Source organism: Ixodes scapularis, unplaced genomic scaffold (assembly GCF_016920785.2).
Source record: "Ixodes scapularis isolate PalLabHiFi unplaced genomic scaffold, ASM1692078v2 PGA_scaffold6__148_contigs__length_123643588, whole genome shotgun sequence".
Classification (NCBI taxonomy): Eukaryota; Metazoa; Arthropoda; class Arachnida; order Ixodida; family Ixodidae; genus Ixodes; species Ixodes scapularis.
Window position 1 is genome coordinate 72554452 of NW_024609881.1, and position 22616 is coordinate 72577067.

At 50.4% G+C, this 22616-nt stretch overlaps 1 protein-coding gene across 1 annotated transcript in view; it reads left to right on the forward strand.

Moving 5' to 3' along the window:
- The first annotated feature begins 305 nt into the window (after positions 1-305).
- LOC115317780 overlaps positions 306-22616 on the forward strand; it is a 32185-nt gene continuing 9874 nt past the window's right edge. The window contains exon 1 of the mRNA XM_040215556.1: positions 306-437. Within this exon, the coding sequence (XP_040071490.1) occupies positions 306-437 (132 nt within the window). The remainder of the gene's footprint in view (positions 438-22616) is intronic.

The window sequence follows — 22616 nt, forward strand, 5'->3', positions numbered from 1 at the left end:
ACGGTTCGAGGGAAAAGTTTCAATTGTTCGTGTTGCACAAACAAATTGAATAGAGGAACCTTGTTTACCCGGAAAGACTAAAAGAAAGATGGTGTTGCAATTTCTGAGTAAACAGGTATATGCGCGGCGTGTAGAATAGAAAAAAAAGCGCAAAGACAATAGCAACAAACATGGCGAGTAGCTAAAAAATAAACAAGCATCCTCGAAACGCCATCGGTATTTTCATAGTCACGTGGGTCACCCTCAAAGTATAAAAAGGAGCACTCAGCGGTTGTGCTCGCAAATTGCCTGCCGTGTAAAAGAAAATGGAGCTGCAGCGGCGAGTATTGCTTCTGACGTGGACTTTCTTTCTGACCTTCGACGTTGTCATCAACGCTGAAGCATCCATATATAGCGAAGAAAGATCTTCAGAGAACGAGAATGAGAAGGTTAAAGAGGTATGTCATTATGGTGCTAGGGCCTGATTTACATAGTGCGATTTCACTCGGGATTTTGCAGCTGCAACTTTTGGGAATCCCCAGTGTGAGCACCACGCATTCTTCTCCGCACAAGCGACGTCGCAGCTGCGCGTGCGCAAGAATATCGCACAGTGCGAATCAGCAATAATTCTCATCCCTCCCATGCTCAGTCATGCGCGGTTTTCAAACAAGCGTATTTTTTACAACGTCAGGTGCGGACGCAGGATTTGTATTGAAAGAAGGTATTGCGCGTGCGCCATATACACACCGTCAGCAGCGCCGCCGCTGCGTCGTGACGTCAGCGACGCGCGTAGGGCTATATTACGCATGTTCGTCTCCAAATAGACGCCGGCAGAAATATGACCTCTCCGAAGGACGGCCTTGTGGTAGCAGTATACGTGCAAGAAATTCGCAAACAATTTCTAATCCACTATAATTACAAATCGTTCGCGTACCTTCACCCAGTTCACAATTGTATCTGTGTCTTGGGCTGTATACAATTTTAAAGCGAAAGAAGTGTCTCTGCGTGTTTAATAGTTTGTTTACAGCCTTCCTCCTAATGGCATTCTTACAATCTTATTTAAAACTTTGGTTGCTTGTTTGTTTTTCGTGGAAAAAAAGCAAAGGTGCGAAATTGTCTCGGGAAAGTATTAGAACCTTCCATTACTGGTATTTTCGGAAGTGCTGAAGAGAGGTAGCGCATTGTCACTGCGAAGGAGCAAATCTGTAATTTTGCGAGACCTGATTGTTTCTCGTCCGCGAAAGAATCAAACTCAAATTAAGTTAGGAGGCCAAGTGTTTTTCCTTCCGCCCGAAGAAAAACAAAGTGGCCCTTTGAACGCCCTACCATGGCGAAAGCAGAAGCACTTACTCGGGTGCATGGAAACCGTTTTCGATTGACGTGTTTAGCACATTCTGAAAAGGTGGTCTCTCGATTTCCTCCTGATGACGTCATGAAAGTGCCATGCTGTCGCCCGCCGCGATCCTGGCGGAGTCACAGCAGCGCTGATGGCGTGGCAGACGCCTGTCCTGACGCTGGTCGCTCTTTAGTGTGGCAGTAAACAGAAGCTTCAGCAGCCAGAAGTTGGTGGTAAAAAACGCAGACAAGCTGGAAAACTAACTCCCCAATGATAAACCCAAGACTGGGAGATAATAATCGGTCGCGCAGCACGGAGTGAGGAGAGAGGGAAGCCCCGGCCTCTCGCCAGTAACGACACGACGAAAGGACAGTCTTCCGTGTCGTCTGCTACAAACACTTGTTTTCAAACCTTATGTCACGTTATGCGAAATCCCACTTTGGCAGTATCAAGTTGTTATGCGTAATGTTGGATGGTTTTGGAAACTTCCAACGCGCTTATGACTTACTTCACGGATCAGCGAGTACTGGTGACGGTCGCCAGTGGAATCCACGACGCCAACCACGACGACTATGAGAATTAACCACGTCGCACCCCCGTCCTCAGGTACGCGACGACACAATCTAACCAGCATTGCGCGGTCGTGCTACAGCTTTCGCTTTCGTTTCTTCGCACATTGTGGGCGAAAAATACTTCTTTTTATGTCTCCTTATTCTCGGGTTGGTCAATAAAAGGGTCAGGAAACGATATCAGCTTGGAATGTTCACGACTAGCCTGGCTCAAGAGCACTCGCACAGACCTCCACTGATACAGAAGCTTCTTTGTCGCTGTGAAACTGCGAGGATAACATGGGACTATTAATTCGATCGTCTTATTAAGCTACTACTCGATAGAAAAGTATTCAGTCGACGCCATATTTGTGGGTGCTGCTTAGAGCGCATGCTCAGGTCGAGCTCACATCAAGAGGTTTCTAAGGCCGGCAATCTTGATAGTGTGCAGTGCACGTAGCAAAATAACTGTTAAAGCTCGCCACCAGCACGCGCTCAGCAGTCGCGGGTACAGCTATGGCCACCAGTGAATACTCCCTATATCGATATTTCCTGGACTCCTAGTGCGCAATAAGTATGCGCTATGGACCATTTCAGCTAACTGTGCTTGCACCCCATCGCTCTGCGCGGATGCGGAGCAGCAGCACGCACTCCTTCAAATTCGCACCCTCTTCGAAAGACCTGATAACCGTGACGTCGTCCTCCAGCTCGTCCCAGATGTTGTTCTAGACGTCGTATTCACGTCGTCCTCAAGATCTCCCTAGAGGTCGTTCTAGAGGCTGTCCTAGACGTCGCCTTTGACGTCGTCCTAGACGTCGGCTTTGACGTCGTCCTCTAGGACGTTGTCTCTGACGTTGTCCTTTAGGTATACCTAGAGGTCCTCCAGAGGTCGTCCTTGAGGTCTCTCTAGAGGTCGTCTTAGAGGTCGTTTCAGATGTCGCCTTTGACATCGTGCTTCAGGACGTCGACCTCGACGTCCTCCTAGAAGACGCCAAGGATGGCGTCTAGTACGACATCGACGACGACGTCCTAGAGGACGACGTTAAGAGGACGACCTCAAGGACAACCTATAGGGTGATCTAAAGGACGACAACGATTTAGCGTCGTCTTAGAGGACGACGCTAAATTTCGGGAGAGTTTAATAGCTAAATTTAGGAAAACAATTGATGTCACGACCTACGCACCAATTCAGCATCCCCGCTAAGTCTGCGGTATGAACTGATAAATTCTATCGCATTCATAGGTAATCACATCTGTAGTTTCTACAAGTTTGCCTCGACCATCAATTTTTTCTTTCAGTCTTCCCTTCGATAAGCTTGATGACATAATTGTGGGATCAAAACTACCCACCGAATGACAATCGAGCGCGGTTCATGGACTGAACACAAGAGCTGTTTGAGCACTCGACTTCGGCTCATAACAATGAATGCCGCGGCGGACACTCGAGTAGTGAGTGTCTCGCGTCCAACCACTGCGGTGATGACAATAGCCGAGCTCTAACAATCCCTGGAGCCCAGCGCGCGTTGTATACTTTGCCAATCCAGTGTGTGGTTATGATTAACGTTGGCGGCGTAGGATAGGCGGCATGGGATAGGCATAAGATAGGTATAGCTTTGGCTCCAAGTTGAGGGGATAAACGATGTTCAAATTTCTCGATCTTTTTTTTGTCGACTGCCATTGTCTAGAAACGAAATACAGGCAAGTGTATTCAATTACTAATGTTAGAAAGTGATTCTAAGCAGTATTTAGCGAAAGTAGAAAAATCGCTTCATGGCTCCTTTAAGGGGCCCTGCAATCCTATTTAGGCGTGTACGTTTGTTGCGGTTTCCACATCTCTTGTGGTTCGGGCAACACAGCGGGCACGGAGAGATCTAAATATCAGTGCGTAATATTGCCGCGCGAGCAGCTGACCAAGTAGGCAGTGTGCTTGTGGCCTAACGGATTCTACTTCCGGCAGCGATAGCAGACGGACCACGTCCAGAAACGGCCGATGTAACCGCCCCTGCGGGGCATGCGTTCCGCAGGGGCGGTTACATTGGCCGTTTCTGGAGGTGGTACTTCTGCTGCAGATAACGCGAGGGAAACTGTAAAAGATTATCAGGTTATGCTGCCATCCCTGCCCGCTGGATACATCGCGACGAACGCGGTGTTTTTACACTGCGATGTGAAGAAACGTCCCTACCGCATACAGGACTTTCCGACACGAGCTGGAAAAGCTGGACATAAAAAAAGACTTGGCATCAGCAGGTGCGTACCAGATGAACCATGTGTGGATCTTGAGACTGCATTCCTTAGCTGCGAAGCAAAAGCTGGTGAACGCGAAAGGACTTGCGGTGAAGGGAGGGCGGTGCCTCGTGCTAGACCCGGCGAGCAATGAAGTCAAGCTAAAACTTCACTCGGTGCCATATAATGTACCAAACTTCAAAGAGCAAAAAGAGCTGGAAACGTTCGGGAAGGTGTCCACTATAACCAGGGAGCGCTTCAGAGAATAAGGTTTTGAAAATTTCGAGTCAAGCACGCGTCTCGTGCAAATGACTCTCCATGAGGGTATGACGGTAGACAAAATTCTCCACGAAGTGCGACTGAAGGGATGCAGAGTCCTGGTCCTGGTGCCACGGAGGGCACCCCTGTGCCTGCGCTGCAGACGAACCGGGAACATCCGGCGAGAACGTCGCGTTCCTCGATGCACTGACTGCAATCGTTTTGGACATGCGACGGAGGAATGCGTGACCACGTATGCTTCCATCGCTCGGGACCGCAAGGAGCAGGATGAGTCGGAGATGTTCATGGACGCATCCGAGACAGAGGAAGCTGTAGAGACCGCTGCACCGGAGGCGCCAGACGACCAGCCAAAAACGCCGGACACTGTAGCGGGGAACGACGATGGAGCAGAAGCGTCTCACGACGGAACCTCCAAGTTCACAAAGCACAGGAATGAGAACAACCTGTGAATACCCTCACGCAGAAAAGACAGCACCGAAGGAAACCTCTATCTGTACAGCGGACGAGGGCGACCAGCGGCAGCAGTTCTATCCAAGCACCGGGCAACATGAGCCTATGAACGAGACCGGCCCGACAAGGGAAAGTCAGCTGGACCGACCTCCCGTCCCGGACGCGCCTGTCGAAGAGGAGCAAATTTCAAAGTGATGGACAACTTAAGGAACTAAGAAAGCTCGCCTTTTGTTCAAACCTCGGTCAGACGATCGCCGTAAGAAAAACTCACAATGAGTGACGCGAAGCGAATTGCTCATGAGAAAGTGCAACGGTTGTTGACCCTTGTAGAGGGAAACACTTGACTATTAGTTTTATGCGTGGACTTAACTCGAAAACGGAACAGTACCAACTGCATCGCTTAGTATGGGAGCAAGAGCTAGATATTCTTGCATTGCAGGAAACAAAAATGGAAAATAGCGACCACATTGAACAAGCACTGAAACCTTCCCTTCGCTGCTACGAGGTTTGCGTAAATCACTCTGTTAGAGCGTCCGCTGGGTGGTTCTTATTTTTAGAGCGCAGCTCTTAGGGGCCCGTTTCCAGCCTGAGCGGCGTCGGCGTCGCCGTTGGCGTCGCCGTCGGCGTTGCCGTCGGCGTCGCCGGCGGCGTAACCGCGCCCCTCCCTCTCCTCTTCCCCCTCCTCCTCCTCCCCCTCCTTCTCCTCCTCCTCCCCTCATTGTGTAGTATGGTCCGGGCGGGTCACGTGACCTCGGGGAGAGGGGGTCACATGACCCGTTTCCAGCCTGTGCGGCGTCGGCGTCGGCGTTGGCGTCGGCGTCGGCGTCACCCCTCCCCCTCCTGCTCCTCCCCCTCCGCTCCTCCTCCTCCCCCTCCTCCCCCGCCAAGGTCACGTGACCCCGGGGGGTGACTCCCCTCCCCCCGCCGAAGTCACGTGACGGCCCGCCCAAGGTCATGTGATCCCGTCCCCTCGAGGTCACGTGACCCCCCGGAACTCTGCCCTCCTCCTCCTCCCCCTCCTCCTCCTCCCCTCATTGTCTAGTATGGTCCGGGGGGGTCACGTGACCTTGGGGGGAGGGGTAAAGGAGAGGGAGGGGGAGCAGGAGAGGAGGAGGACTAGCAGGCATGATCACGAGGGAGGAGGAGGAATATACCCTCCACTCCTCCTCCTCAAGAGCTGCGCTCCAATTCGGCGTTACAGGAAGTTGTAAACGGCTTCCACTTTTTTAAAAGTCAAAACAGCTCATCGTTTCCAGCGTTATCACAGATGATCAAGACAGACTCATTATCTGTGATTTGAAGTGTCTAAACCAAGGAGTGTGTGCAATATGTTTAAACGCGCCTAATAAGGTCAGCGAAAGAGTCTTACATTTTCAGTTTTTGGAGCAGTATCTATACAGAGCGACAAGGTTATTGTGTTTTGGGGGGATTTTAATTGTGTATGTAGCGACGAGATTAGTGTATGTGCCAAGAACAATTTCAATCGTAGTGATACAGTTTTGAATGACCTGATAAATGAATGTAAATTAGAAGACGTAGCGCATCTCGAGAATTCGGGGAAGGAATTTCGTTTTACCTATTTCCATCAGTCGCCCCACGCGCGTTTGGATAGGATTTATGTTTCGGCAGAGATATGCAATGTCGTCTCAGACTATCACGTGAAACCGCTTTTTTTTAGCGATCACTCTCTTGTCACGGTTACGTTGGGGTGCGGAAGGAATAGGGCACCGAATTTCAAATGGGATCTATGGAAATTAAATGTCAGTTTGTTGAATGACGAGTCTTTTTGTAAAGCAGTAAAAGAAGCTTTTGAGGCGGTGCTCGCAGATACTATCATGAGTTGCATGGAAATGTGGGAATACTTTAAGCAGGAAGTTCAATCACGGGGTGTAGAGAGGTCGTCTGTTTTAAAGTTCCACTCCAAAAATGAAGAAAGGATGATGAGCAAATATTTGTTTAACCTACTGCAGGATGAACAAAAACATCCCGGTCTGCATTACTCGGCGATTAAAGAAGCACAAGCGAGGCTTGGCGGTTTTCACCAAGAACGCTATCGCGGTGCGATAATCCGAGCAAGAGCACGCAAATTTCTTTTGGGGGAACAGCCCACTAGCCGCGCCTTGGCGGATGAAAAGAAGTACGCTTTAGATAATGAAATCACCACCGTTGAGCATCACGGTGTTATCAGCAATGACAAAGATATAATTGAACTCGCTTTCGTCAAGTATTACGAGCAGCTTTTTGAAGGCCACGGTATGCCGACGAGTATGAGGAATATTAGGACGATGGTTCTGGAAGCGCCCGAGTTATCAAACAAGGAAGAAGAGTGGCTCGAGGAACCTATCACGTTAAGTGAAGTAGAAAGCGCGATTGACGACTTAGCGTCACACAAGACACCTGGCCCGGATGGTTTTGGAGGAGAGTTTTACCAAAAATTTAAGAACGAACTGTCTCCATTTCTCCTCTGGGTAGTACATGAAGCGTATGGTTTTCAAACTTTGCCGCCATCGTTCCTTCGGTCACACAGAGTGCTAATCCCTAAATCCGATGATATAAGTGTGCGACAGCGTGTAACTAGTTATAGACCTATAGTATTTTCCAATGTTGACTATAAAATTATTGCGAGAATTCTATCTGGACGAATTCAGCATGTGATTTGCGGGCTGGTCGGAACGCACCAGAACTGTGGAATTAAAGGCAGGTCTATCCAGACAAACATTCACGTGGCGCGGACTATTTCGGAAAGCTCTTCAGCTGAAAGACGTTATATTGGAATATTGCAAATTGATTTAGCAAAGGCATTCGACAAGGTGTGTTACGGCGTTCTTTGGGAGGTTTTGTACCGGGCTAATGTGGGAAAGATTATAATCGAAGGTGTTAAGAAGGGCTTATAAGGGGTGCATGACGAGACTAATTATAAACAATTCACTGTCTCCCGCCATAAAAGTTTTTCCTCGGTACCCCAGGGCTGCCCAATGTCGCCTTTATTGATTTATTTTTATTTGGAACCATTGTGTTTAAGTATTATTCGGTCCAAACAAGTTCAAGGTTTTTGGATGGGTGACGTAGAAACTAAGGTTCTAGCCTATGCAAATGAGATTGCTGTGTTCTGCAGAAACAAAGAGAGTTTTGCTAGTGTTTTAGAACTGTGTACACAATTTTGCAAAGCAACCGGTGCCGTTGCTAATGTTGACAAATGTAATTGGTACCTGGTACGGCGAGTGGGATACCACGCCTCAATGTTTCAGAGGTGTTAAATGGAGCAGCGTTCCAAGCAAATACTTTGGAACCCCGCAAAATATTGTCACGAATGACAATTGATGAGGCGATGAAAACTGAAGAAACTAAACGTTTAATGGGCGAACTTGTGCCCAAAACAAACAAAACAAAGAGGGAACAGAAGAAAACAGCAGAGCGTCGCGGGCGTTGATGCCGGCGAAACCGCAGGATAGAGCGATGGGGCGAGATGGAGTCCGGCTGGCCACGCGGAGCCCCTTTTGTACAAGCGTGGGCTTCTGGAACAATCGGCGTGGAAGGTTCGGTGTGCAGAACATTCTCACCTCGAATCAGCAGCAATTTACCAGAACATTACATTAGAGTCAACAAAAATGTGTACCCGCGACCAGGAATCAAACCCTGGCTTTCTGCGTGGAAGGCACGCGTGATAACCGTTAGGCCACGAGCGCGCTGCCTACTTATACCTGTGCCACACGGGCAACTCGAATGCCATTTTTTAACGAATGACATTTGAGCGCACGGCCAATCATCGCGCGACACTCCGAGCGTAGCGCGTTCCACACGCGACAGATGGCGAGCTGATTCGCCGATCACACAAATGTCATCCGTTGTAAATGGCATCCGAGTTGCCCGAGTGGCACGGGTATTAGTCAGACGCCATTATTCCCCCCTTTATAAAAGTGCATCGTCCCGATGCAGCACAAAGCGAAAACACAAGAACACAACAAAAGTATGGCAGAGTCGCGAGCCACAGTTCACTCTTTGACGACAGTCCAAAGTTCTATTGTTCGTAATACGGCTTGAGCCGGACGACGTGCACCACCTCGGGTTGTCGCTGGCGTCTTGCAGATGGGCGCGTTCCGTCGGGTATAACTTCGTAGTTCAGATCGCCGAGGCGTCAGATGATTTTGTAGGGCCCGAAATACCGTTTGAGAAGCTTTTCGCTGAGACCACGGCGCCGTATCGGTGTCCACACCCATTCCCGGTCTCCGGGTTGGAAGTGGACGTCCCTGCGACGGAGGTTATATCGGCGTGTTTATATCGTCCAGCATCATGGTAACCGCCCGGCCGTGTACCAGTTGAAACAGCGTCTGTCACAGAATTCAAACCCTAATTTTGTCCTTCAATGGTTATGGTGTTTTCCGTTTCCGTGTTCGTGAGTGGGGTGCGCGAGCGCCGAGGACAGGAGCGCGGGCTAGGACTTTTTTTTTTTCGTGCGAGATCGGAGGAAGAGAAAAAAAAAAGACGGGATTCCGGGCGCACGAGGGTAGTGGAACAAACCGCGGAGCAAGGTTGCGACGGTGTGGATGGTCGGCGCTGAGCAGGTCCGCGGCGGTATGGTTGTTCGACCACCGAGAAAGTATTCGACGGAGAGGGGTGTGAGTGCTTGTGAGTGAGTGCTGTGCGTCACTAAAACACCCAAGCCACCACGACTTCTCGAACCCGACTGGCGGCACAACAAACCGGACCCCCACCGGCATCTTGGGTCCCTGACTCGGCTCTCCCCCTCCAAAGCTGTATGACAACCTCGATTTGACTTTTGATATTTTTTTTCTTTCCTTCTTTCGACTGTGTGCACGTCCTGTGCACCTTTTCCTTACTTCTGAATTATTTTATATAAAATACTCTTCGTAACGTCGGCATGCTTTGCTCTCAATTCCTCCCACCTCTCAGGAAGTCTATCGCCAAGGTGTGGTCCTAACACCTGGACAGCGGTCCAAATCAAATTCCAAATTTGTTTGTTTAAATGGGATCTTTAACATCCGAACTTGTGACAAACTGGCGTCCGAGACAGGACTTGCTGTCCACTGTGACGATCTATCCTGAGAGGAGGAGGGTGAGCGAGTGAGTTTGCCACGCCGTAGGGAGCGCGTTGTGAGGCTGACGCCGTTGCGGGAGCACACAACCCGGCTTACCGATCGGGAGCAGAGGAGAGGTTCTAGAGTCAGACTATCCAGCAAAGGGTCCGCGCGACTTCAGCCATGGAGCTCCACGAGCTAATGGCTTGCGGAAAAGAACTCGGTCTCAAGGGTTCCGCCTTGAAGAAATGGGTGGACCAAGAGAAGGAGAATACGAGAGCCGCGAGAGCGCAGGAGCAAGAGAGGAGTGTCGAAGCGGAGCACCGAACCCTAGAGCTGAGGATCAGGCTGCAAGAATTACAGAACGCGTCGCCGATCCCTGTTACCACTAGTTCCGCCGAAGACGGGACCGGGGCAACGCTATGGAAGAGTCCTCATCGTTGGCTGCCCACCTTCGACGAGAAGAAGGACGACCTTGATGCCTACCTGACGCGCTTTGAAAGACTAGCGAGCGGGCAGATGTGGCCCCGCGAACACTGGGCCACTGCGCTTAGCGTATGCTTGGCAGGGGAGACACTTGGAGTCTTTTCTAGGCTAACCCCGGAGGATTCTGTCGAATACGATAACGTAAAGAAAGCGCGCCTGCAGAGGTATCGGTTAACTGCGGACGGCTTCCGAGACAAGTTTAGAACTGCTAAGCCGGAAAAAGGGGAAACCGGTACACAATATGCGGCGAGGTTGTCCAACCTGTTTGACCGTTGGGTCGACCTGTCCGGGACGGCGAAGGGTTTTGCCACGTTACGGAATTCGCTGCTCACGGAGCAGTTCGTTCGGAGCATTCCGTCAAAAATGTCGTTTTGTTTAAGAGAAAGAAAGAGCAAACAGCTAGGCGAAATGGCTGACCTTGCAGACCGCTATCTGGAGGCCCAAGAACAGGAGCCGGCCAGGAGAGAGGAGGCTACACCAGACTCTGCGGCAAGTGGATCTCGACCGACATCGAACGGTCAACAGTATAAGGCCAGTAAACTTGTTAGGAAATGTTTTCTTTGCAGCAGAAGTGGACACCTAGCGGCGCAGTGCAAAAGCGGTCAGAAACCGAGCAGCCAAGCTGGGACCTGTCGAAATTGCGGAAAGTTCGGTCACACGTCCAGTCTATGTTGGAACCGGGACGGAGGATCGCAAGTTTCCTGTGTTCAAGCAAGCAGCGAGGAGCTGGACGCAGTATCCGGTCGTGTGAAAGGTGGCTATGTCGAGCTAAGGGACGGTGCCAAGGTGCCAGTGGTCAACGCAGTGTCCGGGACTTCTCGCCTGATGGGGGACATGGCTGTAGCTGCCGGAAAAATACACGGACAAGCTGTCACTGTGTTGCGTGACACAGGCTGCAACACTGTCGTAGTCCGCCGAAGCCTCGTACCAGACGATAAACTGACCGGAACGTCGAGTCTCGTGTACTTGGTGGACGGGACTGCGAGGGTCTTGCCTGAGGCCAGGGTGCATGCTGAGACTCCTTCCTACAGTGGGAACGTCGTGGCTAAGTGTATGAAGAACCCTTTATATGACCCGATTTTGGGTAACCTCCCTAACGTGCGCGCTCCCAGCGCATCGGAAGCTGGCTGGAATAGACCGGAGAAAACTGAAGTGGGTTTGCTTCACGATGAGAAGCAAAATGTAGAGGTTCGTGCCACCGCAGCCATGGAAACAAGGTCCCAGAGACAGGCGGCAAAGAACGCCACCCCGCTGAGAGTGCTTATAATTCAAGGTGCACCTGCGAAGCCCGAGGAATTTGCGACACTACAAAAAGAAGACAGCAGTCTAAAGGGGCTCTTCGACCGTGTCGGAAAGATAGCCAGCCAACTGCAGAAACTCGGAGGACACAGAAGAGTTTGTCATGCACCGGGGACTGGCGCACCGAGTTTTTCGGACATCAGAGCGGGAATTCTACCAGTTGGTGGTCCCTAGGAACTTACGGGACGGAGTGCTTCATATGGCTCATGACGGCATTTTGGCTGGACGCCAAGGGGCAGAGAAAACCGCACTGCGTATCGTCAGCGAGTTTTACTGGCCCGGACTCCAGGCGGACGTCAAACGATTTGTCAGATCCTGTGGCAAGTACCAGCGGACGACCCCAAAAGGGAAGGTGATGAAGGCAACCCTCGGGAAAATGCCATTGATCGATACCCCTTTTCAACGGGTCGCGGTGGACATCGTGGGACCCATCGCACCAGCGACATCGAGCGGCATATGGTACATTCTGACCATGGTGGACTATGCCCCCCGTTATCCTGACGCTGTGGCACTACCGGACACAACCACAGAACGTGTGGCCGAGGGTCTTGTCGGCATGTTTACCCGTACCGGTGTTCCAAAAGAGATCGTGAGTGACCGTGGAACGAACTTTACTTCCGAGGTAATGAAGGAGGCGAGCCGCCTCCTCTCCATGACGCAACTTCACATTACGCCATACCACCACATGGGGAATGGTTTGGTGGAGAAGTTTAACGGCACCATCAAGATGATGTTACGACGCATGTGTCAAGAGAAGCCTCAAGACTGGGACCGGTACCTCGCACCTCTGCTTTTCGCGTACAGAGAAGTACCGCAAGCGAGTCTGGGTTTTTCCACGTTCGAACTGCTTTATGGACGCCGCGTGCGGTTACCGCTCTCAGTTCTGAGAGAACTGTGGACGAAGGAGGCTCTGGAGCCAGACGTTCGTACCACCTACGAGTACGTGTTTGAGCTTAGGAACCGACTGGAGGCTACCTCTCGGGTGGCCCATGAAACACTAGAGAAATCGGGCGCTCGGTACAAGCGATACTACGACCAGAAGGCCCGTAATCGAGAACTGAGCGTGGGTGAAAGAGTACTGAATCTCCTCCCCACGGACAAGAATATGTTACTTATGCAGTGGCGAGGGCCCTACCCAGTGACTCCAAAGAAAGGCGAAGCCGAGTATGCTGTGGACCTGGGGCACGCAACAAAGATATTTCATGTGAATATGCTCAAAAGATACGAAGAAAGGGAGGCCAAGGCCCCAGATACAGATGAGCCCCAGTGTGCTGCTACAACCACCGACGGAGAAGGGGGGAGGACAAGCTACCGATGTTGAGCCTTGAAAGGTCGGAAGACAGCCGGGACGTGACAATAGCTGACGATCTGACGACACAACAAAAACGACAAGCTCAAAGTCTGGTCAACGAGTTTGACGCGGTGTTCTCGGACGTTCCTGGACGTACGGATCTGGTGGAGTGCCGGCTAGAGCCCTCGTCCACCAGGCCGGTCCACACCAAGCAATAACCGCTTCCGCACTCTGTGCGCCAGGTCGTGAAGGACGAGGTGAGAAAGATGTTGAAGATGAGAATTATCGAACGGTCTGACTCCGCGTATAACTCCTCCATCCTCGTCGTAAACAGACCGACTGAACCCATCGACTGTGCATTGATTTTCGGGCACTAAACGATGCGCTCACTGCTGACGCCGAACCTATTCCTCGGGTGGACACCTTGTTCTCTGAGGTGGGAACAAAACGATATTTGTCGAAGTTGGACATCACTAAAGGGTATTGGCAGATCCCGCTCTCCGAGGAATCAAAGGCGAAGACCGCTTTCTCGACAGACACAGGACTGTACCAGTTCCGGTTCTTACGGTTCGGGTGAAGACCGCGCCCGCGATTTTTACGAAGCTCATGAGAAGACTTTTAGGACAGATTCCCGGAGTTCTCTACTACTATAACGATGTCTTGGTGACGGGCGAAACCTGGGAGCAGCACCTGGCGACGCTCAGAGAAGTCTTGCAGAGAATCAAGGCAGTGGGGTTAACTGTGTGACCCCCGAAGTGTGAAATCGGAAGAGAGGAGATAACTTTCCTGGGACACCGGGTCGTTAAAGGCGAACTGACGCCACTCGTTGAACTCGTCGAGAAGATCCAAGCGGCTCAACGTCCAGAGACGAAGCGGCAGGTGCCCTCCTTCTTAGGGCTAGCGGGGTATTACCGGGAGTTTATTGCCAATTATGCTGGCGTGTCGGCTCCCTTGACCAGCCTCACTCGGAAGAGGGGCAGCAACCGAGTAGACTGGAAGCAAGAACACGAGGACGCTTTCCGCGAGCTGAAGCGCCGGCTGACAAGTACGCCGATCCTTAGACTGCCGGACATCCAAACGCCCTTCGTGCTCAGGACGGATGCTTCAGACCGCAACGTTGGGGCCGTCCAGCTCCAGGAGCACAGTGGGGTCCTACATCCGATCGCGTACGCGAACCGGAAGCTCCTGCAGTGGGAACTAGCTTACGCAACCGTTGAAAAGGAAGGGCTAGCGTTGATTTGGGGAATACGGAAATTCCACACCTACCTATATGGGAGACCCTTCGTGCTGGAAACGGATCACCAGCCTCTGATGTATATTAACCCTACCCGACATTCTAACGCTCGCGTGATGCGTTGGAGCCTTCAGCTCCAAGAGTACGATTTCCGCGTACGCCACTTTAAGGGCAACGAAAATGTTGGGGCAGACGGCACCATGACAGAACAGCACACGACATAACAGCACGCGACAAAACAGCACGGTCAAAACAGCACGCGTCAAAACAGCACAGCGTCAAAACAGCACGGCGACAAAACAGCACGCGTCAAAATAGCACGCGACAAAACAGCACAGCGTCAAAACGGCACAGCGGCAGAAGAGCACGTGTCAAAACAGCACGGTGTCAAAACAGCACGCGTCAAAATAGCACGCGACAAAACAGCACAGCGTCAAAACAGCACAGCAACAAAACAGCGCAGCGTCAAAACATGACATCACAATATAGCTAGGGTTCGGCGTTTTTGGTTTGTATTATTTGAAATTCCGCGCACTTTGTTTTGGTTTTTATTCCAAACAAAAGTTTTCGGTTTATTTCAGTGAATATTTGTAGACTCATACTCTTCTCGGTTACATTATGTTTATTGACGAAAACCAGTATACTAACGAAAATGCAATAATTAAAAGCGTTTGTGTAAAATGTCTATTGAGTACCAGATACTGGTCTTCTTATTTTTTGCCATCTTTGGCAGCCGACGCGACCTGTGCTGTAAGACGCACTGGGGCCTTATCGTGATCTGACATTATCGTCGTGTGCTCGTATTTGTACACAGGACGAGCATGAGCTTCAGTGCCGCTTCGGTCGGAGAGGCAAATATCAAAATGGAGAAATTAGCAAGCATTGTACTCGGTGCGTTTTCCCCCGCCGATGACAGAAATGACAATAAAACACTCGTATTTATGCCTTCCTCTAGTAGACGGAAGATAGGGGTGTTAAACAATGCGCGGAATTTACGGACGCTCACGATTTCCGTTGTTTGATTTCACAATTAAACTCTCTTCTTTTAACAAAGAATTTGGCACAAATCCCTATCAGCTGAAACACCCAGATTTCGTCCTGAAGACCCCCGCGCCCCGTGAGCTTTTGTTGAAAGTTGAACCGATCTCGCAGACAAGCTGAAAACTGCGAGAGGGAGTGGTGATATGGTCAGTAATGAGTAGGGTTCCGTTTTCGGAGTTTTGTTTTCGTCAAGTTCAGAGGGTGTCTTTCTGAGTTTACTTTTTTGCGGAAAATTAAGAGTTTATCGGAGTTTATTTTTGTTTGATTCTGAAGTCTCCGAAATTCTGAGCTCATTTTCGCAGTGTTTCTTATTAAAAATAAACAAATAATATCCAAATGTAAACGTATGCTGGACAAAAAAGAAAAAAAAAACGCGATTGTAACAATTAATATTTTCTTCAGTTGGATTTGGCGTTGGTGCCATTACTACTGGCAATACTAATTTCTCCTAGAACAAGAGTGGCACACAAGTGTTATTTCGATAAATGTCGATACCTTAAAATCAATAACCTACTGGAGGTAGTCGCTGGGAAGCCTGTATTCATTCCATGATATTCCATCAACCTACCGCGCGGCCGCAAGAGGTAGAGTGGAAAAGGATGAAATAGAGAAGTTTCAACTGTCTTCTTCCCCACTTTATATAATTTCTATGGTCCATAGCTTTCACGGTTATACAAACACAACCTCTCCTTCCTCTCAGGCGCAAATAGTATGACCCAAACCGGAAACATAAACAGTGACTTTTTGACCCGATAGTACAATGACCTGCTCTCCTGGCCGAAATTCGAAAGATATGTGGGGTGGCATTTTCCCAGGACCATTTACTCTACGCGCTGATTAAACCATTATTTGTAAAATATATGTGTGTGTGTGTGGGGGGGTGGGGGGGGGGGAGGGGATTGACACATCGAAATTCAGAGTTTATCAGATAAATCCGAATAGACGGAACTTTTACCGGCGGGTGTTTATCGAATTTATCCGAAAACACGAAACTCTAGTTAAGAGTCTCACCCCCCCCCCCCCCCCCACACACACCACTCCAAACACCCAAGAAAATACTGAACTTTTTTAGGTACGACCGAATTTGGAAAAATGAATTCGGCGTACTTTTACCTGTTATATTCCGGCTAACCCGAAAACGCTGAACCCTAAATATAGCATTTGAAGTTAAAAAATGCACGTCTCAAATAAGGCACTGTAAAGGAACTGAGGTTCTAGGCCAATTCGTCGAAGCCACCTCGTCGACGGCCAATTTTTCGAATCTGTTCTTTTGGAAGCAACTTCGGACTGGGGAGTATACTCGATGGGCGCATGACGGTTCCCTGGGCAGTACCGAACCCCCCCTGGTGCGTATTCTGGATATTTTGCAGCGTGAGCTACACTGGCCGAGGTTGAGCAGTTTCGCGTGGCTCGCCTAGCAAGCCGTGCTCCATGCTGCGCATGCGCGAGGAGCAGTGACGTCACATGGTGCACAGCTGGCACGCCGGAGCCGACGCCGCCGCCGCGCCCGCCTCGCCGGTCTGTGCATTCCAGAGGAGTGACGTCACCGCCGCGGCAGACGGACTGGCGTCACCGCGTGCTCTGCTGTGCGCCTCCGTTGCGCAGTAGGAAAATCTGACGCTGCACCGGAGCCGCTTGATAGCACCTCTCATTTTGTGCGCATAAGCTCACGCTGCGCATATCCTGGCATAGTCGAGCTAAGCCACCGCAATGTTTTCGAACAGTTTTGCTCATTTTTACGCGCAAGTTAGCTGGTGATATCGTCGACAATAAACAATTCAATCGCACGGCAATGTACTGTCGTTAGTTGTTAAAAAAAGAAAGCGTGTGCGGCAAAGGTGTGTTCAACCCATGCTGCAGTGTAAGGCACAGCATTGAGGCTGCGGCATGTTACTGCCTCACCGGTTTCCACTCGATTAAGGCCTTCGTCGGCAATAATCTGTGAATTTAACTCAAACGTGCAACTTCTCGCCTGCAAACTCCAGCGGCGTGTTTCCATGAGATTTTATTCACGGCGAATGAACCACGCAGAATCGGTGCCCATGGTACTCCTTGAATACGCTCCACATTAAAGTCATCATATCTTACCGGTTCTATCAATGCATCTGTAATCGGCGATTCTCCAGCTTCTTTTTTTGAAGGGGGGGGGGGGGGGGGGGGGGGGGCGGGGGCCAAGGGGACGTTTTACGCTTAGGCGGTAATTACGAAACGGCGAGTACTACGGAACCTCACCGGACCGCCACAAACCAGGCAGTTCATAACTTTAACCCTATGGGTATCTTTTTCCCAATATTTTTTCCTCTTTCCCTGATACTTCAAAAAAGACCAGACAACGCAGCCAACATCGATGCGAAGGTATCCCCTCAAACTACCTAATCTTTTCAGACATTAGCATAGTTAAGTAGTAGTAACTACTGCTAACTTTATTTGTTTTTAGCAATCACACAAGAGCAGCAGCACTCGGGACACTGACTTCAGCGCGGTCCCGTTGCCGCCAGCGTAAATTTTTTTTAATGGTTCTCCACTAGCTATTAAATAATGCCATGCAATGTCCAACCCTTTTTCTTTATGTTCTGTTTTGTTTTCGTAAAACGCTACCTATTGCAGCCTTTTTACATGCGTGCTCTGCTGTTTTGACGCCGTGCTGTTTTGGCGCGTGCTCTTCTGTCGCTGTGCCGTTTTGACGCTGTGCTGTTTTGTCGCGTGCTATTTTGACGCATGCTGTTTTGTCGCCGTGCTGTTTTGACGCTGTGCTGTTTTGACGCGTGCTGTTTTGACCGTGCTGTTTTGTCGCGTGCTGTTTTGTCGCGTGCTGTTCTGTCGCGTTCCCGGGGCAGACTACCTCAGTCGATTGTAGAATTACACTAGAAATAAAATAAGGTACAGTAAGAACCTGTTAACCTGCCGTAAGCAACGCAGATGGGACTGAATATATTTTGAATGGTTGGGTGAATTACTGTTACTGATTGCATCGTTTCAGGACGTTCTTGAGGAATAGCAGTGGTAAAACGTGAAGAGATAGTGGGCATTAAATTTTGTGATGTTCTTTTTTTTAATATTGCTGCGTGAATATTTTTTGAAATAAGGGGTAGTGTCACAGAATTCAATAACTAATTTTGTCCTTCAATGGTTATGGTGTTGTCCGTTTCCGTGTTTGTGAGTGGGGTGCGCGAGCGCCGAGGACAGGAGCGCGGGCTTAGGATTTTCTTTTTTTTTTTCGTGCGAGATCGGAGGAAGAGAAAAAAAAGACGGGATCCCGGGCGCGCGAGGGTAGTGGAACAAACCAAGGGGCGCGGGGTGGGGTGCGCGGGGGGAAAGGCGCACGTTCTGTGCGCCTTTCCCTTACTTTTGAATTATTTTATATAAAACACTGTTCGAAACTTCGGCATGCTTTGATCTCAATTCCTCCCGCCTCTAAGGAAGTCTATCACCAAGGTGTGGTCCTAACGCCTGGACAGCGGTCCAAGTCATATTCCAAATTTGTTTCTTTAAATGGGATCTTTAACATCCGAACCTGTGACAGCGTCATTCCTGTGGTTTCTTGTACCGCTGTGTTGTACGCAAATGTAACGTACGGCTGCACCTCGTCCCACGTCTTGCGCTCTACGTCGACGTACATAGAAACCATGTCGGCGACGGTCTTGTTCAGCCGCTCTGTTAGTCCGTTGGTCTGCGGGTGATAGGCGGTGGTTCGTCGATGGCTGGTGTGACTGAGCCGAAGTACCTCTTGAGTCAGCTGTTCCAGGAAAGATAACCCTCGATCTGTGATCAGCACTTCAGGTGCGCCGTGTCGAAGGAGAATGGACTTGACGAAAAACTTGGCGACTTCCATTGCTGTTCCCGATGGAAGGGCTTTCGTCTCGGCGTATAATCAGTCGCGACGATAATCCACCGGTTTCCTTGCGTCGATGTTGGGAACGGCCCACGCAAATCCATTCCGACCTGCTGGAAGGGCGTAGTCGGGGCAGATATCGGGTGCAGGAGTTCTGCTGGCTTTGGTCGGAGGCTTACGTCGTTGGCACTCATGGCACGACCGAGTGTAAAGATGGACGGTTTTCGGGAGTCTCGGCCAGTAGTAATTGTCACAAATCTGGGCGAGCGTCCTGCTGTAGCTATCCAGCCGTCGGGTCGTCGTGGAATGCATGAAAGATTTCTTGCAGGCTGGCAGGCACAACCAGCAGCCACGCAGGGTTGCTGGTCCGAAGTTCTTCTTGAAGAGCACGCCTTGCAGCAGAACGAAGCTTTGCAGGTCTCGGGCCAAGACTCGCGGAACTGAACTTCCTTGACCTTCGAGGTAGTCGATCACGGCGCGAAGTTTCGGGTCGTCTCGTTGAAGTGCTCCCATGTCGGTATCTGTATCTGCTCCGAGGAAACGGGCGTCATCGCCGTCGTCGGTGCTGTCGGAAGGAGATTCGACTGGGGCCCTACACAAGCAGTCGGCGTCATTATGCTTGCGGCCAGACTTGTGCACAATGGTTACGTCGGATTCTCGCAGTCGAAGACTCCAGCGAACGAGGCGTCCTGACGGGTCCTTGAAGTTTGCAAGCCAGCAGAGGGCGTGGTGGTCTGTAACCACGCGGAACAGGATCCCGCACAAGTACGGACGGAACTCGGTTATCGCCCAGACGACAGCAAGACATTCTTTGTCGGTCGTTGAATAATCTTATTCTGCCTTAGACAGCGACCGGCTTGCGTAAGCGATTACTATGTCGGGCCCTTCTTGTCGTTGAACGAGTACCGTACCGAGACCGGTATTGCTGGCGTCCATGTGTATTTCTGCCTCCGCCGACTGATCAAAACGTCCGAGGATAGGGGGCGACTGCAGCCTTCGCTTGAGTTCGTTGAACGCTTGTTCTTTCTCCTCTCCCCACTGGAACTGCACGTCGTCCCTCGTCAGATGCGTCAGCGGTGCAGAGATCCGTGCGAAGTCACGCGCGAAACGTCTGTAGTAGGCGCAGAGCCCAAGGAATCTTCGGACGGCATTCTTGTCCAATGGCTTCGGGAATTCGGCGACAGCGGATGTCCTTGCAGGATCAAGGCTTACACCCTGAGCACTCACGACGTGGCTCAAGAATTTCAGCTCGCCATAAGCGAACCGACACTTCGAAGGCTTGAGTTTTTTTGTTTTTTTTATAGCGGCGCTGTTAAGGGCTAGTTTCCCCAGTTTATTGCCCGTGGACAAATAAATCTCGACACAACCCTCTGGACAGCTACCGCCATTTATGATTGACGGCGTCAGACAGCTCCGCTGCTCTTCCTTCTTCACCAGAGTGGAAAGGCTGAATTTTTTTTTTTGTCGAAAGTAGTTTTCGTGTATCGTTTTAGATAAAAAACAAAAACAAATGCTGTTTCTGAAGTACGGAAACAAGAAATGACCCGTGGTCATACACACCGCCAAATAAGTGATGGAAAAGGCGGCGCATACTAGAAAAGGGCAGTGGGATAAGGCGCCCACGCGCGCCACGCAATTGCTATGAAGCGGCAAGCATACAAAGGTCCCGGACGTACGCAGCGGCGCTCCGGTCGTTTGAGCTGTAGGATCCGACCGGTTCCGAGCGTTCCGAGGGCCTTCGGTGAGCAGGAATCGGCTTGCGGTTTTGTCGTTTGGCGGTCTGACAGCGCGAAGTGGCTCCCGTTCTGAACTGATCTTTACCCCGTGTTTGCGGTCGTTTGTGGCCAATGATGTGGCATGCCGAAGTAGTGTTTAATCGCGCAGCAAATGGAATGCAAGCCGCCCTGGCCGCCCTCTTCATCCAATCATAGCTTCTTCTATACTGACAAAGCATGGCAGATCGACACGAGACGCTGCCGCCGAAAGTGAAAAGGTCGAGCGGCAGACGGTAGTCACGTAACGGGCGCCCCGCTACGGCAAGACGCCGAAACACACTTGTCACGAGCGATGGAATGTCCGCTCGTGCTTCTCGTGTTCCTCGGTCTACCACTTCTTTTCTCGTCGGGTTTGAAACCCATGTTTCGGGTCCTCGCCGCTGCAGAAGCTGTGCGCTGAATACCAGACTCCCAGAGAAATGCTCTGTGCTACCAGATCCTCGCGCTTCAAATCTGCGACCGGGCACTCTATGGCTCCGTCATCGAACTGCCAGGCTTTATCAGTACAGAGGAGGTTATGATCCAGCCTATCCAGCACATGCTTTAGTGGCGCTCTCTCGAGCCGTCGACACGGAGTGCGGCAGCCGTGAGCGCTCGCTGAGCTCACTACCCCTCCTCTAGTTCACGGCCAGGACCAGGGACGTCATGAGAGATGTTATTTTTTGCTTGTTTTTGTAATTCTAATCTGCCTATAACTTATAAAATAAAGCGAATTTTGAGAAAAGAAAAGTTTCACTAAGTTACTACGTTCAGTCCGTTCAAGTTCGATGCAAATTGAATGACAGTCAAAACGTAGTTGCAGGACCCCTTTATTGAGTTGGTATCCCGCAACGGCAGTGAATCTCGCATTCGATCGTATATTTTATTTCCTCCTCCTCCTACCAGTACTTCTAGCAGCAAACACCAGGATCGCGATAAAAAAAAAAAAAAAAAACATTACAGGCCAGCTTCTGTGACGCCATTCCTTGCACCTTTGGGACCACGTTTGCTGTGTGGGCGGCATAGGACTCTAAAAAGCGCACCAGTCAAAAGAGAATTTTCGTAGATCGTTTTCACCGCTGCGCAACGCCCTCCGCAGCCCGCTAGGATACCCGGATCTCTACAGTCAAGGCTATCGGCGCGCATGCCCAGCAGCGGCTTCTTTGCTGCGGATTGCTTAGCGGAGGGGGAAACGCGGTCTACGACAACTCCCTAAAGACTCGTTCAAGGTACTGTAGTCGCACAAACGATTGTATCGCTCCGCCGATGCTTGCTTCGGCCTGGCCTCCATCGCGTGAGTCAACGAAATTCTTGCTCATTTGAAGCGACCGTACGAATCGGTTTCTTCGCGTACCGAGGTTTGCGTTTGTACAGAGGTGACCGAGGATGATGTATTTTGTGCATAAATATTTTAGTATCTACGGCGGCAATCCGCTAAAATAAAGGTGTCTGATTGGCGCAGGACCCGACAAATTGTGGCAGCTGTTGATATATATGACTAGAAAGCCTGTACCGTATTTGCTCGAGTAATAAGTGGTCCTTCTTATCAACAAGTACAGTGGGTCTGCTTTGCCGCGGAGCACGGAGAAAGCTAATCACCGCGACCGACGGAAAGATGGCAGCGATTTACGGGACGGATATAACGTCTTCATGCGAAATCGTTATCTGCTCAGATCGCATTTTTACGAAAATCGTGTTGTCGACCTTGTAATTCGTTGCGTTTTTATGCAGAACGCGATGATTGGCTGGAAGCGTGCTATGCAGGAAAGTAGACGCAAGGGCCTTGTTCATAACAAGTGCAAACATTACTCGTGAAAATGCGGTATTA